The sequence below is a fragment of the Rhinolophus sinicus genome, linkage group LG03 (genome assembly GCF_036562045.2).
Source record: "Rhinolophus sinicus isolate RSC01 linkage group LG03, ASM3656204v1, whole genome shotgun sequence".
Taxonomy (NCBI): Eukaryota; Metazoa; Chordata; class Mammalia; order Chiroptera; family Rhinolophidae; genus Rhinolophus; species Rhinolophus sinicus.
The window spans coordinates 118535204-118552726 of record NC_133753.1 but is presented as its reverse complement, the minus strand read 5'-3'; the positions used below and the strand labels follow the sequence as shown (position 1 = coordinate 118552726).

General features: G+C 44.4%; 1 protein-coding gene across 3 annotated transcripts in view; it reads left to right on the top strand.

Moving 5' to 3' along the window:
* The window catches only part of TNFAIP8 (TNF alpha induced protein 8), a 109604-nt gene that overhangs the window by 38591 nt on the left and 53490 nt on the right, over window positions 1–17523 (top strand). Inside the window, exon 2 of one of the 3 annotated variants that reach the window (XM_074328570.1) lies at window positions 13184–13268. The exons of 1 other annotated variant lie outside the window; for it this stretch is intronic. Coding sequence is in view for 1 of the 2 variants with exons in the window: in XM_074328569.1 (XP_074184670.1) it covers window positions 13460–13472 (13 nt within the window). In the remaining variant the exon portion in view is untranslated. Of the gene's footprint in view, window positions 1–13183; window positions 13269–13342; window positions 13473–17523 lie in introns of those variants that run through there. One more of the 3 variants, XM_074328569.1, reaches the window with a different exon arrangement.

Below are 17523 nucleotides of genomic sequence, written 5' to 3'. Positions count from 1 at the left end.
TATGTGCTGTAGAGAGCTCTTCTTTCCTTTTCATTGGATAAGAGGGGGCTAAGAAAGGCATTTTTTAACTTGAGCTTGGTACAATTTTCTTTAATTTTGAAGGCATCAGGAATGCTTCCATAGTAGGTTAATTGTAACCTATATTTATTGCATTGTATAATGAATCTCATGAACTTTATCTCCCTCCACTCAGTTTTCCAGAGTGTGACACACATAAAAGGTTTTTGCCATAAATAAATTGTCTTTTTCTTGTGTATACTTGTCAAATACAAAGTGTTTAATGAAGGTGGTGAATTTTCATATTAAATACAGATATAATGTAACATATTAAATATACTCAAAACTGATGGAAGTGGGTAGTTACAGCTTTTAAAGTTGCTCTGAACTCATTGGACCTTATGCAGGTGGTTGATTGCCAATTCTTTTTTTTTTTTTTTCGATTTGTTTGAGATTTCAAGTGGTACCTTTAATGCTCTATCTTTTGTACCAGAATTAAATTCATATGTATGGATCTGGGGTTATGCCTGTAATAGTTTTAATAGTTTTTGCAATTTTCGCCTTCCTTTTTTTTTTTTTTTTTGCTCTTTCTTGGGTCCTTGGAGTCCGATGTAATGGAGTGTATTCATTCAGTAAACATTTTAGGGCCCACTATGTGCATTTTACTTTAATAACTATAATGGCTTTAGAAATTGTTTTAGCCTCGTTTAGTCTGACTTGAGGCACTAAAGCCAATACTCTTGCATGTTGGGTCCCTTTTATACCTAGTGGTTGGAAAGTTTTACATTAAAACTGGAAGAACTAACAACTCGCATAATAATTTGGCGTGAATACTCCAAACTTCTGTGTTGGAATATTGACTTTCAGTGATGACACCATAATCCAAGTGATACTTTAATTTTAATCTAAGCCTGATTTTTGTAGCTGCATTTTGAAAAAGTTCTCTTTGGATATTTAAACATTTAGGTTTTCCTTCTGACTTTGGAGATTTTGTTGTGATGTTTGCAGAAAAATTAATCCATTTATGGTATAGAGACTCTTTCCTAAAAGCTTGATTGTCCCGAGAATCATTACAAGGTGTGCTTAAGAATAAATGGTCAAATATTCTCCTGACAGTATGAGTGAGTATGCATATATGGGTGTGTATGTGTGTGTGTGTGTGTATGGGGGTAGAAGTTGTTTTCTGCTAAGATCGGAGGACAGAATGGGAAGGAAAATAATTAAATTAGTGCTTAAGATTGAATGGATCAGGCCCAAATTTTAAAATAGAAATAGCCTGGAACCATTCTGGTTTCTTGGAAACCAGGGTTATTTGTGTATGTATTGATGTAATTTTATTCCAGTATATGTGTCTACACTGTCATCATACTAAACAACAGCTAAGTGGATTGGTAGCCCCTATCTTGATATTTCCTAGAATGGGGACCTGAGTGTCCATACATGTAAAAAGAACTGGTTTGGTTTGGTTAGTACAGGATTTACAGGGTGGGGCAAGAGTTAATAGTTTCCAAATGTTTGAAAGACAAAGAGGATTAGACAAGTTCTGTGTATCCTAAAGGCACAGAACCAGAGACAGTGGATTGAAATATACTAAGATGACAGATTCTGGCTCACTTCAAGGACTGTCTAAAGAGATCATGAACGGTGGGCTGGTGAGGGGGAGTAGGTGCAAGGAGAGAAGAGCTGTAGAATTCCCTCCCAACGGAGGTTGTCAGGAAGACCACGCATGGGATAGGACACAGAGGATTCTGGGAGTGGACATTGGACTAGACGTCAGATTAAGTTCCATTCCAGTCTAACCATTCTGTGATTTTTAGCACATATTGCATCTCCTGAAAAATTAAAAATGAAGACACCTGGCATTTGAAGGAGAATTTCGGATTATTAGTTCAGGATCTCTGACAGTGTTTTCTCTCCAACTTCTGCAAGTCCTCCTGCAATTGTGCACCCTCTTCTACAACAGCAGTGTCTTTCTTCATGTGGGAACACCCCCATCCCCATCAGCATGCCTTTTTATCACATGTCTTAAAAAGCAAACGAAAAACAAAATTCCTCAATCCAAAGTAGTCTTCCATCTCGGCCCTATTTCTTTTTATTTTGGTAGAACTCCGCAAACAAGGTGTCTGCCTGCGGTCGCCCCAGCTCTCTCCTGCTCTCCGCCCTTCCTCACCCTTCCACTCCTCCAAAACGGTTCCTGTTCAGGTCACAAGAGACCCGCATTTTAACAGATTGTGTGACCACTTCTCCATCTTCTTCCTGAGGGTCAGCAGTGTTCCGCATCACGCATCCCTCCATCTTCTTAAGACACTTTCTTGACTTGGCTTTTAGGGCATCACACCCACTTTTCCTCCCATCTCCATGACTTCTCCTTCAGATGGCCTCCATGTACTGAGCCCCAGGGCTCAGTCCTTGCCTCTCTTCTCCATACTTTCTGGACAGTGGTTCTTAACCTGGCTTGGGCTGTTAAAAAAAGGGGTGGGGGGGAGCTAGGTCTTAATTCAAGTCTAATTAATGTATAATCTCTGGGGAAGACTCATGAACATCAATTTTTAAACTTTTGTTTTGTTGGTTTGTTTTTCTTTGCCTGGATATATTAACGTGTAGCCAGGATTGCGAATCCAGGTGAGTTTTTTCTAGTCCCATGAAATAAATACCAAATACTAGCACATGACTCCCAAATTAAAGTATGTAACACATCTTTTCCAAACTCCACGCTTGACTGTTTTATATTTCCTGTAGGAATGGGCATCTTGCTTCTACTCCACACCCCCCCAACCTGTTCCTCCCCTGGGTTTGCTTTTCACCATCAACACAATTGTGTACATAGGTCTCAGACTAGAAGCCTGGGTGGCATCCTGAGACCTCTCATTCCATCAGCACTCTGCAGCTCACACAACAGGCCTCGTTCATTTGCCTTCCAAATACGTATACGTCACATCTCACCACTCTTCTCCTACCACCATTTCTCTTTTCAACAGCTTCTCACCTTCCCCTGTGCTCTTGCCTGTCCGCGCTGCCAGTTCTCCTCATGTGGTCAGAGTGCTCTTCTAAAACGCATCAGACCATGTCATTCCCTTGTTTCAAACTCTCCTGGGCCTGCCCATTGTAATCAATACAGTCCATATCTCCTACCATGAGCTACAAGGCCCCTCGACGTGGCTCCAGCCCGTTTCTCCAACCTCATCTCTTACACCTCCAGCTTCCCCCACGCCTGTGAAAGCACAGTCATGGCCTTGCTTTTCATCAAACTTCCCAACCTTGTTCCTACCTCAGAGATTTTGCACCCACCCTTCCCTGTGCCTGGAAGGCCCTTCCCTCTAGCATGTTCTTTGGCTCTCTCCCTCTTTCTTCTCAGGTTTCTACTCAGCTATCACCCCAGGAGAAGGCCAATCCAAAATGCTCCCCTCTCCCAATCACTATCCCTTTCTTCCGGTTTACTCCCCCGCCCCCAGCCCCTCACCCACACAGCATTTATCTCTGTTTGACATCCTGTTTTTCTGGTAGTTTCACTAGAACTTTGTTACTGCTCTATCGCTAGCACTGTAAACAATGACCATACATTGTAGATGACCAATAAATACTTTTGACTGAATAACAGAGTGCCATTCCTTGAGGTCTGGTCCCAGAACCTTGCGTTTTGTTATTCTGTGGCCTTTGGCCCCCTTTCCAGCCCCTGAGCAGACCAGGCTGGCCATAGCCAGGATCTACTGCTAAGGTATCTCAGAACCTGCTCTCTTACTTGCTGCCTCCCATGTGGCCTCCCTGGCTGCTCACAGATAACTCCAGAAACATAGACAGGTGGGGGGAAGTAGAGCAGCGCCTGGCATTTTAGTGATAGGTGGAGGACACCTTTTAGTTTTATCCCGACTGCTCGGTGAGGGTCCATGCTTCTCCTGTTTTCTGTAGACAGACTTTTCATTGATAGTCCACTCTCCTGATTTTCTTCTTCCTTCTCTCTGCTCCTTCTCGGTCTCCTTTCTCTTCTTTGCCCCCCGTTAAGTGTTGGTATTTCTTAGGGATCTGTCTGGGTTCTCTGCTTTTTGATTCCACTCTCTCCCTTGGTGATCCTGTCGATTCCTAGGACTTCACACTCTCACATGGCAGTGACTTCCACATTTATATTTCAAGTCCACCCTCTTGTCTAAATTCTTGACCTGTATGTCCAGCTATAAAGCGTTCATCAGTACTTGGGTGCGTATCTCACAGGTAACTCAAATTCAGTATGCAGTAAGTAAGCGGAACTTACCTCCTCTTCTAGTTTTCCTCTCAGTAAATAATCTAGTTGACTACCAGAAATCTGAAAGGCATCTTCCTCTACCTATCCCCTATGCCCAATCAATTGCCAATATTGTCAGTTCTCCCACGAAATAGCTATAGAATCTGTATACTGTTTGTCACAATATATTGTCACCAACTAAGACCAGGCCACCACCATCATGTCTTACCTAGATTACTTGAAATTTATATGCCACACACCCCTATACTCACCCCTACACTGGTTTGGCTTTCTGTGCTACTATTGGTCTTCATAAAATACCCATCTGATTATGTCATCTCCTGGTTAAGATGCCTTATTGGAGTTTTGATAAAGTTTAATATTTAAACAGGACTTATCAGATCCTTAATAACCTGTTCTCACACTGACTATACGTGTAGGAGTTACTTGGAAATATCTGACTGCCTCACTCCACACTCCCGCCCCCCCATCCCAATACATCTGATACTTCCTCTGGCCCCCTTGTTTATCATTAATCCTAGGGGCGATCGTGGAACTCGGTAAGGCCTCAGCAAATATTTGTTGAATGAATGTGGGAAGTCAGTGGTGGCTCTGGATTGTAATTGTCAGTGTCCTCAATTTCTGATTTAATTTGCCTTAAAAGTTGACTGGCTTCCAAAGTAAAAAAATTCTGTTTTGTTATATAGTCCCATGTATATGTTTTCCTCAGCTCTGCATTTCCGGGGGATTACTAACAATGAAACTAAAAAAACTGTGGGATTCTGCCGGCCAATCACTCTCAATCTGTGATCTTTGAATGGCCTTTGAGTGCTGAGTTTCACAGGCTGCCAAACAAGACTAGGAACCAAACCACCTTTGTGACCCAGTGGCGAGCAGGGAGGCAAATTGGCTGAATGGGCTTCTGCCGTGAACTTTCTCAACTTGGGCCTGTGTCAGCCAGGATCCAAATACCTGAGACTTGTTGTGACTTGTCAGAACTGTTTATTAAATTCTCAAACCTGTTTGGGAAGAAGGCTTAAACACAAGAGTGTATTTGGGTCTTCAGCAGTAAATCTTATTTAAAAGAAACAGACAAGAACTTAATCATTTTAATCTGTAGTCATAGTAGTGGGACTGTTGGTCTCAGTTGTAATGACTCTGAAGAGACGTAGGGAGAGGTTTTTTCCTTAGAAGATCCAGGTCAGCATTTCAAACTTCGCCCCGAGGGCTGGGAGACCTGGGTGAGGTTTCTAAGTCTCCCTCCTCCCAGAACTCCTATCTCTAACTCCTGCAGAGGGGCTGAACCATCAGTGCTGAGTCAGAAGGATAAGCAAGAAAGGAATGACACATTTCCTGCCCTAAGTTCTCGGGAGTTTTTATGGTTTGTTTTTCTGTTTTGCTTTGAAGATTCCCTAAAAAGACAGGAGATTATCCTGGTCATCTCTCAATCAGCAGCCTGTATTTATTTTTGTGATCTCATAGGATATCCACCCTTGCTATACCTTCTTGTGACTCACAGATTTTTTAAAAAAACCTTTTTTTCCTCGTTACAAAGGTATATTTAGTATATTTATCAACTACAACTTGACAAAAAATAATAAAGGAAAATGGGGGAAAAGGTACTCCTTAATTTCACCACTCATAAAAGAACATGTGAATATACAAGGCTTTTATCTGTATCTCTGTAGGTTTTCCTTTATAAAAATTCTTTACTACTTAATATAATTTCTTGGCTTTTATTATGTTGTTTTGTAGCCTTTGCGAAGAGTTCTCATGTTATCAATTACTCTGCAAGATCATTTTTAAAGACTGCCATTAGATGGATGTGCCGTAATTCACTTAACCAATCCCCCATTTGGAGAGTTGGGCTGTTTTGTTTTCACCGTTGTTATAACGACACACAATTCCCTTGCACTACAGCTGTCCACACTTGTCTCTGTTTCACTGGATGTATTCCTGGAAGTGGTTCAACAAGCATGTGGAGTGTTAAGGTTTTGATCTTTATTGCTACTTTACCTTCCAGACATTTTACCCATTTTATATTCACACCGTGTAGTATAAACTTCTTGCCAGTCCTATGTGGCTTTTACCTGTTCTGGCTTTTGCCTGACTCCCGACAACTTCTCACACCCTCTTCCCTGTGCTGCCAACACTGCAGCCACCCTGGCCCCCTTTGCATTCCTTCCCCTGGAGCATGTCAAGCTTGTCCTGTCTCATCTGGAGCCCCTGCTCTTCCTCTGGTGCTGGCGTACACCTCCAGTGCCACCTCTGCCAAGGTGGTCTCCCTGAGAACCCCCATTTCTTTCCATGCTAGCACCCCTCAAGATCTGTCCTTTATTTATTTAGGAGTACACTTGTGTGCCATTTTCCCTCACTGAATGTCAGTTGTGTGGGACGTGAGACCTCATGTGTTTTATTTCCCGCCGTGTCCCCAGCGTCTTAGTCGATGGTACTGGAGAAATGCAGGTTGATTTTGTTGAATGACTAAAGAACTCTCCCGTTACCTAGGAATGTGCAGTGTAATGGGGATAATGAGATGTGTATAGCAATGGACGTCCCTTGGAGCAAAACATGCTGAATGCTGTAAGAAAGCTTCCAAGTGGCAGAGGGAAGCAGAGGAGTGGGACCTGGTGTCTGGCTACAGGCCTCCTGACCGGTGTCCGGTGAGCTGAGTGAGGGGAGACTGGCAGTGTTGCGTAGCTGATGAGGGCAGGAAGGAGGAGAGAGGCCAAGAGAGCCCCTGAGGTGAGCAGAGCGGCCCAGCGGTGGAACAGTGCTGAGCACGGTGGGGGCAGGGCGGGGTGGGGGCGGGCGCCGTAGTCCTGTGCTACCAGTGCAGACTGTCCACGAGTGGTAGGGAAGCCTTGCACATTCCTCACCAGAGTGACATGGGGAAGGGGGACTGGAGAGCCCTTTTTAACTCAATTCTAGGCACAGATGGTGACGTTATGGTGCTAGGGCTTTGCATGTGCCATGAGGGCAGCTCAGTGAAAGGAGCAGGAAGCTCAGCCCAGAGGACGCGGCCTGGAGTAGGATGAGGCAGTGGGGCTGGGACAAGAAGCCAGGAGGAGCATTGCCGAGGTGGGGGGATGCGAGAACTTGGTGGCTGGCAGGGGAGAGTGAGGTTCCCCATGACACCAAGTGTCAAGTCTAACGACTGATGGGAAGCTGAGATGTGGCGCTCTAGACGCGCAGCTGTTTGGGGGTAAGGAGGTGTATGAATTTAGTTTCAGACGACCCCTTTGCTTTATTAGTGAGCATTTTCTAGATTAAACTAGCCCTCGTGCCCTCCTTTGTCCCGAATGGCCTTGGGTGACAAGAAGATAGAGGAAATATACCACAGGATAGGGGACTCCTGGCTCCCGTGGCCCCCGCCTCGTCTGTAGGAGTCGGACTGCTTAGTGGGGAGGGACAACAGGGCTCTGACACCTCTCCTGGGATGAGAGGTGGTTTCCTGGCAATGTCTGCCTCCCTGTCACATGTGGAGGGAGCTTGTTTGATAGCAGCTTGTTGTGGTGTGAATCTGTTCAGTTGTTAGGCTGAGGACGATGCGGTGGAGGACAGGTGCTGACTGTTTGGGGCAGGGACCTGGGGGCTGTGGGTGCAAATGGGAGAAGGCACAGAACTGGGTGACACACTGTCCTCCTGCAAACGGTGTTTTTCCTGGGGAAAAAAAATTCAAAGAGAAACTTTACTCAAGGCATACTGTAATTTTTGACTGCTCTCAAAATTTAAAAGTTTGAGAAAGTTAGTTTTGTAAATTTAAGTTTGAAAATAGCCAGGTGAGTAAAATGACAAAATGACAAAGCTCTCTGTCCTCTACAAGGCGAACAGAGAGTAGAATTGTTTTGCTGGCTTTCTCTGGAAAGTTGTCTTTGCAAGAAACCACCTCTGCTACCTTTAAAACAAAGTGTTTAACAGAATCCAAATGGAAATGAGAACAGGAGAAGCACGGGTGAGGAAACAGCAGAACTTGGTGAATGAGTGACCATCCAAACCAAGAGACGCATCAGTGATGACAGGGTGACAGGGTGGTGATGGAATCCAGAGTGGTTAAAATGGAGAAAAACGATCAGGTTTGGCGATGGAGGGAGGATGAAGAATTCAGCTTGGGAAATATCATATGTTGCATATTAGCTAGAAATTCTAGAAATTTATAGAGACATTTACTCTGCAATTGGAGAGTTTTTCTTGGCAAATGGAAAGTTTAATTAGTTTAGTATTTTATAACTAGGGATCATGTTAAGTTTCACATGAAGGTTTGCAATGGAAGAATGCTATAAAATGTCAGGACTCTGTTTATACTCGGGTCAGGAGAAAATAAACCACATTCAAGCGCCAGCATATTTATTGCAGCAGGCACTCAGTGTTTCTTTGCTTTATAAATGCTGATTTGGTGTTTTTATTGGTGGTGCAAGTGCGAAGAGAGATTTGAGCCTACATCATAGGAAGACAGACAGAAATGCTCATTCTGAGTGCTGAGACCCAGCTCGCACCGCAGCTGCATGGCTAAGCAGCTAGCAGTGTGATTTGGGGGCTCACTTTCAGCCGCTTCGGGCTGCTTCATTCTCCCTGCTTGAGAAATGAGGTTAGATGATATCAGAGGTCTGATCAACACCGAAGTTGTGATTCTAAGCGAGAAAAGAGACAGTGTTTTGTTGTTGTTGTTTTTCTTTTGGTTTGGTTTTCCTTCTGAGTAACATTTAATAAAACTTATACTTAAAACATTGAAATACATACTATGTGATAGAAAAGTCTGCCTCCCTATCCGTGTTTTTGGTGCAGCCCGTTTGGGGGAGGCTGTTAATGACAGCTGACATGAAGACAGACCTGAGAAGCCTCCACCCCAGCCTTGTCCTGGATGCCAGCCCGGGCCCCCAGCAGCTCTGTTCACACTGTTTAACTCACTGCCCTGCCTGGCCTTGAAAGGTGGGTTGCCAGATGGTCCTTTTATTGTCCATATAGTCCCCTGTTTGGGCTTTCTGCCTGATAAACCAAGGACTCTTTTGTGATATGAAATGAAGAGAAGAAGACAACAGATTTGGAGTAAGACATACCTAGGTTCATATCCTGGCATTGCTCTGAGCAGGTATATTAAATTTATGGAGCTCGGTTTCCTCACCCGTAACCTGGGGGTAACGGAACCCACCTCCCAGGGCTTTGGTGAGGACGGAGTGAATGTAGGGAAAGCATCCTGCACGCTGCCTGGCATCCCACAGGTGCTCGGCCAGTAGGGTTTCCCCACCCCTGTCTAGGCACGAGCCACTATCTCCTCTGCCAGAGCAAGGCCGTCTGGTGTGAGAGAGGATGAGTCTGACCATCTTCTGTCTCTGTGATCACATCTATCAAATACTTCTGGAGCACCTTGCCCATCTTAGGCACTGAGTGTCCTGGAATAATTTCCCTTCAACCTGTCTTCTTTCCCGCTTTGCCAATGACTCCGTCCTCCCTGAAGGAGAGGAGAAGCAAGGCAAGTCGAGGAGGTGGTACTGGTTGGGCCATGGTTTGAGGGAATCCATTGAAAGAGTTGAGGTAGCTGAGAAGGAAGAAAAGGAGGGTCCGGAGAGAACTGATGGGGAGAATGGCGGCTGAACAGGAAGAAAACAACTCTACCCTTGGCAACCATGCCATCATGCACTAGGGACTAGGGAACGTCTTGGGAAATGCCAAAGCGTGAAGGTCAAAGTGTGCTGTAGACATTTCTAGTTCTGTGTCTGAGGCTGTAGAATCAGATAAAATAAATAAATGAAGGTATCTTTTTCATGCAGGCACACATTTCATTTTTCCTGTGCTGATTTTGTCGAATATGCTGCTGATAAGGATGTGGGTGGCTATAAAGGAAATATTTTTCTTCGGGTGTGTAATAAGCAATTGATGAAACTAGGCCAGAGAAAGAGAGTGTGTGTTCTGGAGATTGTTCTGGGAGGGTAGGGCCTGGGTTTCATGGAGATTGTCCTGCGAGGGTAGGGCCTCGGTTTCATGGCTTGTCTTCTCAACCCTGCCTCATCTTGCAGGGCCCTGTTGAATATGCTGCTTACTTCTTCTGCTCTATCAGTCTCTTTGGAAATTGGGATTGCCACCCACTGGGTGTGGGGACAGTGAAGTGATTTCTGTGATAGTGCCTTGCTCGGAGATGCCGAGATAATGTGGAGTGCATGAGTCGAGTGCATGCACGGGGAAGAGGGTGATCTGGTTTTCTAATAGCCACCGTTGTGTGGCTGCAGACAGGTGGAAAAGAAACATCAGATAAGATGGACCCAGACTTCCCTAATGATGGCTCATTTAGTATCACTATGCAGCTCCGAGTGCCTCCATCACAGGCAGTGCCCCTCGCACTCTCAGGTGGGGGGCTGGGGGCACCCTGCTGCAGCTGCAGAGCTGTGCTCACCAGAAAAAAGATGGAGAGTCACGTGCATTCCTGAGCACAAACTGCCTTAACAGAGCTGGATATGGACAGATTCCTTGGTCACTGGGCCACCAGGCAGGGTTCCTAGGGCTGGAAGTCTCTGCTGCCTCCTCTCCCCTCCCTGCTCCCCTCAGAGCATGGGTCATGCCTCTGCAATGGGCCACCGTCACCACTGCTGATCCTTGAATCTACTGAGCGTGTCCTAATTTGCAAATCCTAGGGAAGCAAAGAAGAGCTGTATTCATATCTACAAAGGCAACTGAAGAGAGTTTGATATATTTATATATATATATATGGCTATTCTGTGACTTTTGAATGCTCCACAAATCTCCCTGATGTTTAGCCTTTATCTGTGATTCTTCTTTCTTCCCAAATGAATGTATCATTATGACTGCAGGGATTGCTTCAAACAGCAAACTGTGAATAGATCTGATCATGTAAGACCTGGGCATTCTGATCTCAAGTAAGGGGGGGGGGGCTAACGAAATGACCCCTTTCCTGATTTGTAGCCCATCCAGATGTGTTGCTTGTTATTCTCTCATTATTGGAGAGCTCTCTGCAAAATTAGGAATTGGTCCTGTTGGATGTGGAGGTAACCAGTTCATACATGAGGCTATAATTCTTACAGCCTTCTCTGCCCTTGCCTGTTGTTGGGACCGTACTGCACCTGAAGCATGTTGAGGGCTCTGCCACCATATTGGCTGTTATTTCCATGCGATGCTGTATGACTTCATCCTTCCCTTCCTGTAGTGTCACTGTGCTTCTCTCTGCTCTCTCAGCAGTAGTGGACGGGGCGGTTCCTGGTAGCCACCTAGCCATGCATCTACTACCGAGGCCACATTTTAAGGACAGGTTAGAGACCAGTTGCTCTATTTAGATGTAGCATTTCTGCTCTCTGTACTTTGTAGCTTACCCTTGGACTTGCCAGTGAATCAGGGTTTGGAAAGTCCCAAGGAAGAGTACTCTCTTGATATCTTCTTTGACATTAGTCCCTGATAAAGTCGTCATAGCATCAAGGGGCCAGTCAGAATTTGGGGTGACAACACAAAGGAAGGCAAAGATGGTTCCTAAGGTGTAAACTTCAAACCATTATGAGTTAGTCACCTGATAATATAGGCGAGAGAAAATAAGAAATGCATAATATATTTGCAGATTGACCTTGATTTTGGTATTTCTTTCAGCCTTCTCCCTGCATCATTTGATTTGAATTCAGGTGAACAGCAAGGCTTGTTGCTATGTAAGCCCTCACGTGCCTCAGGCAATATGTTATTTGCTTCACATGGTTCTCTTTACATGTGGATAGCAAATTCTGTGAGGCAGATGATGTTATTCTCATTTGACAGAGTGCAGAATTTCTCAGTGAGGTAAAGTAACTAGCAAGTCTCCCTTACCAGGAAGTGGCATCGCTGAACATGAACCAAGCCGAGCAGACTCCAGACGGCATGTCCACTGCGTTCCACTTGGTGCCTTTTTTGCTGAGTACCCAGTAGGCTCAGGGCAGCATGTTATTGCTGCAAAAAATAAAATAAAATCAAGAAACTTGCCAGGTAGGAGAGGATAAGATAGATATGCTCTGCTGTGAGCGGCTGACCCACGACTGACAACCGACTGCCTCAGCCGGGGGCAGCGCAAGGCTCATCATACCAGCACGGGCCAGGGAGCTGTGCCCTACACAACTAGACTGAGAAACAACGGCTTGCACCAGAGTGGGGTCGGGGGAAAGTACAAGAAAGGGGGGGGAAAGATAGCTATATTGCCAAAGATAATGTAAAGACAACTGTGATTAGGTACCCAGAAAGTGTTACCAACAAAGAGTGAGGTGCTGTGGGGGTTAAAAAAGGCACTGAGATTCTGCCTAGTTGATGGGGATCCTCAGGGAAAAGCTTCATGGAGGCGGTGCCCTGGAAGTGTACCGTGGAGAACTGGCAGAAGCGAGCGCGGTGGGGATGAATAAGGGAAAGATCTGTGTGTGGTGATGACTGTTAGAACGCAGGTAAATAAATAAGCTTCCAAAGGACTATTAGCCAGTGCGTATGTATTTATCTGTGTGTCTGTGTGTATTGTGTCTGCCTGGATACAGTCACACGTACATTCTTCATAAAAAACCTTCTCTCTCTTCAAAAGAAAACACTAATGATTTTAAGTAGCAACATTGCCCAAACTCTGTTCACTAGTTCTCCTGAGAACAAGAACACCTTTAAGCAGTACTTACTATTAATAGACATTCATGTTTATACTGGCCAGGTAGGAATGAGGTGTTTTTTGATTTCCTTTTTTCCAGGCATCTGTGATTGGGGCTTGGGGCTGCTCCCTTTTTTTTTTTTTTTTTTTTTTTTTTTTTTGTAGCATCTGCTCCTCTTTTCTAGCATGTTGAAACGTTAGACTTCCTGTTTCTGCTTGATTTTGAAAATACCTCCTGTTCGCCTATCACAGGTAATCCCTGGGTTTCTGTGTAGCCGTGGTTTACAGGTAGCCAGTGTAGGCAGCACCCAGTCCATTCCCACTCGGACGTGGAGACCTCTCTGGATTCACAATTAAAGGCTACATGATGCATTCCACTGCAGGTGACGAAACCCAGCTCCCAGAATAACAAGCAAGACAACTTTTAAAGTGACTGCTGTTGACCAGTGTCTTCTGTGCATTCGTTCGGTAAGCTTACGGTGGATTTTTCAAAAGGATGGTGTAAATTCCTTCGAATTATTCTTGGGGAAGCCTGCCTCTTCCTGAAGGTGATACATATGCCACAGAATACATCCCAACAGGGTGGCTGTGTATGTTCGTCCAATCTTTGTGACTCTGCCAAGATTCTGTGAAGCTGTTCTGACTGGTACAGGGTGAAAATGCTGAGATTAGGTGAGTTAAGCTTGGATGTAATGTCCATGTTGGAATCTGGTGGTATATTTCGATGACTAAGTAAGATGGTGTTGGTGTCTACAAGGGAATGACTTTTGGTCATTCTTCAAAGTGGTTCTGTTCAACAAATCAGTGCTTTTCTCTTGCTATGACTGTGGGTGTGGAGAACCGGTGTTAAGCTGAGGGAAGTTTGAGTACTGTGGGTGGAAAAAAATGGCACCTGAAGTTTGCATATAGACAGTTTCATTTGTAGACTGATGAAAGCTTAAAATGTTTTGGAAATGGGGCTTTGAAAAGATCGGACAGATTTTTCACATAAAGTTTCTCCTTTTTACAATTTCCATGTGTTTATTAATTCTAAGATATCTCTGGTTCCCAGTGGTCTGGTGGTAACGCCATGTGTGTCCTGCAAACATGCGGGTGTTTATTTCTGTTCTCACATTGTGTAGATGTTTGTCAGAATATTCCTGCTACCATTTCCTCTAACAGCTAATAAGCAACTTTATCCTATATAGAAGTTCTTTTTTACTTTTCACATACACCTTAGGCTTGTTTTCAGCCATACTTAATGCTTCCACAATTCGATTTAATTTCATTTTTAAGGTAAATTACAAAAGTGTTTGAGGATTGAAATAAAGAGAGCATTTTAAATAGCCCTTAAAGTTACATTAGTATTTACACACTTTGGTTCAGGTTTATGTGGACTATTTGTTGAAGTTTATCTAAAGATTTTATGCTCAAAAGGTTTTCTGGAGCTGAAACTGTGTACTAGAAAGGAACTAAAAACTGGAAGACATAGGTGGGTGTTAATGTATCTAGTTTCTAGTCTCACTAATTGAATGCTTGGCAGCCAATGCTGTTTCCTAGAGCCATGACTACTTCTGTTATATGGAATATGATCACTGACACATCATTTATGTTAAACATACGTTTGCCTACCAGATGCCCAGAACTGTGCGTGTTATTCTCTGTCAACTTTCTTTATATGTGTATATAGGCACATTCTATCTAATATATAAAAATGGTTATGTGCCTGAGACTGTATATAATGGCATATATACAGTTGGGATCAGAGCCAGGTTTGGTTGGGAAAATTTTGTGGGAAAATTTTGTGGAACAAGTGAGTTTTGGGTAGAGATCCAGAGGGAGGGTAAGTAACCTATTTTGGCAGAAAGAAGAAGTATACATAAAAGCTTCCAAGGCTGGAGTGATTGAGTCAAATGCATTCAAGAGTAAGCATGAGCCATTTAAGAGCAAATTATAAATTACTGGTTGAAAATAGCCAGGCTAAAAGTGAAGAAGAAACAGGGGGATAAATGTGGATGAAAACAGGAGGGGCGTGTCTGTGTTGCTGGTAAATTTCACCCTTGGATACCAGCCCCCTCTGACCGTGTTGCCATCTAGTGGAACTGGCCCAAATGCATGTGGGAGCATCACCCCTGCTTCTCACTTCCGACTAACGTACCAATGTGGTGTCTTGGCAGTGAGGAAGCTTATTTCTCTTTTCCACAGGGATTTTAGATGAAGAATTAGAGAAAGGAGGTGGCTGTGACCATGCTCTCCAAAAGGATATTAATTTTGCCTTAGAAAATTGAGCTTCATACATGTGTATGTAATATATACAGAGGGTGACCCCAAAAATGTATATACATTTTAAGAAAGGAAAACTGTACTAAAATTGTAATAGTCCGATTGTAATATACCGATAACAAAAGATGAATACAAGTCACGTTTGACTTCTGCAATTACAAGAGGTTCTCATAGTGGTTACCATCAGCGTCCAGACACTTCTGATTATGGTGAACTACTGCTTGACCAATGTTGACCAAAGCGTCCACTTGGATACATTGTTTTGGCACCGCCGGTATTTACCAACTATAAAGAATTGCCCATAGGAATATATTTAGTAAATATAAAGAATTTTCCACAGACAACATTCGGAGGTGGAGATATTGCTGAGAGTGCAGGGTGTACATGGCCCTGCAGCTCAGGGCACGGAGCATGTAGGAAGCAGCATCTGAGAAATTCTGTAGCAGAGTGAAAGCCGACCACGTCTGGCTCTGGGTTGGCTTATTGTTTCATGTGTTTATAGAGTCCATCCTGGTACAGTGGTGACAGAGAGCCCTTCAACCATATATACCACAGCCCACAGACCTCAGAGCTAGAAGACACTGTAGAGAGCTATACGTTTCCTGCTCTCCTATTCACCCATCTACGCATGCATCCATTCAGCAAAACTTACTGAATTCCTGTTATGTACCAGGGACCCTTCCCAGGTACCAGGGATACGCCAGTGAAGAAAGCAGATAGAAATCCCTGCCCTTGGAGAGCCAACCTTCTAGTGGGGGAGACAGACAACAAACAAAGCAAATCAGTAAAATATGTAGTGGGTGGAGTACTATACAATGATAGGAGGAAAAACACTTTTGTTTTTAAGCTGTGATGGGGGATAAGGATCATTGTGTGTGAAGTGTGGGGAGGGTTTGCAATTGTGTGTCTTCACTGAGAACGTCATGTTAGACTCACCTGGAGGATATGAGGAAGCTAGACCTGTGAATATGCTAGGGAAGAACATTCCAGGCAGAAGGCAAGCAGATGCAAAGGCCCTGAGGTGGAAATGGGTGTGGTGTCCCGGAAACAGCCAAGGTGCTGATCATGGAGGAGATGAGCCAGAGAACAGGTGAGGGGCCAGAATAGGTGTCGCCTTATGCACAATTACAAGGCATCTGATTTTTGCTGGGCAGGAAATGAGAAGCCATTTGATCCCGTCAAATCTTCTCATTTTACAAGTGAAATTTAGGACAAAGAAATCAATTCAGGTGTTCATGGTTATTCAGCGTCATAGTGCCAGAGCTGGGAATGAGAACCTGGCTCCTGAACCCAGCATTCTTCCCGCCACCCTGCCTTCCCTGGGTGGGATGTGTGACCACATAGGTCCAGGCGTCCAAGTGCAGTGGTCCGAGAGGAAGCCAAGCGCTGTGGGGTCCTCCGGGAGCTATTTCAGCACGGTTCATCTTGGTGGTCCGCCCAGTGTGTCCTGACCACCTAGAGAGGCCGCAAGACACACACAGGAAAGGATCAGACCTCTTATCTCAGAGGAGTCCCCTGCCAACTACTGTCTTCCTTTGTTTTTAGTATGGAGATAAACCCTTTGGATTTTTCCCAGTGGTCAAACCCAAGAATCTACAATCTCATAAAAGCCTCCCTACGTTCCTTTTAAAGTTACTTGTATATAGTTAGCATAAGATGAGAGTGACTGGTTGGCATCAAATGCAACTTGACCTGGAATATTTTTGCCCCACATTCTGTCTTCTTGCTTTACCGTGAGCCACTTCAAGCCTTTTTTCTTTTCCTTCACTTCCATCTCCTTTAGATCTTACGACTGTTGTCTTCTGGACATAGGCCAAATCCTTTCATCTCACTTTCTGATGAAGGTCAGACGAGCACCAAGTATAGAGGAAAATGACTTGGAGCTGTCGCTGGTGTCATCTCCTCTCCTTTAATCACTCATGGCTGTACTCTGTGGACAAAGTAACACAAAGTATTTGCACAAGGTCATCCCATCTTGTGGAGAGAATTGATGCATCCTGGCTCTCTTGCCCCTTCTTTCCCTTTTTCCTGAAGCAAATCCCCCATTATACGTGGGTAGTGTGAGATTTAACGTCATATCTTATTTTGCACCTCCCTCCCTCCCTCCCTCCCTCCCTCCCTCCCTCCCTCCCTCCCTCCCTTTGCCAGCCAAGGTAATTTCATATGTTTATTTGTGTACATTGTGTATTAATGAGCCCTGAAATCCTACTACCTCAAACCGTTATGGTTAGCATCGACTTGCATCCTTTGGCATCAATATTTCCTTCAGTAGTTAGTTCTTTGTCTACCTCTGGAGCGTGAGGGAAAAGACCTCTGTGGTCCTTTGCATGGTGGTCTTCAGGAGAGTGCTCCAGGGTGAGCTCTCCTAAGTGGCTGTGATGAGAACCTCAGAAGGAGTGCTTGCTGGAGGAAATCCCATTAGCAGAATTCAGCACAACAAAGCAAATGAAGAAATGCAGGT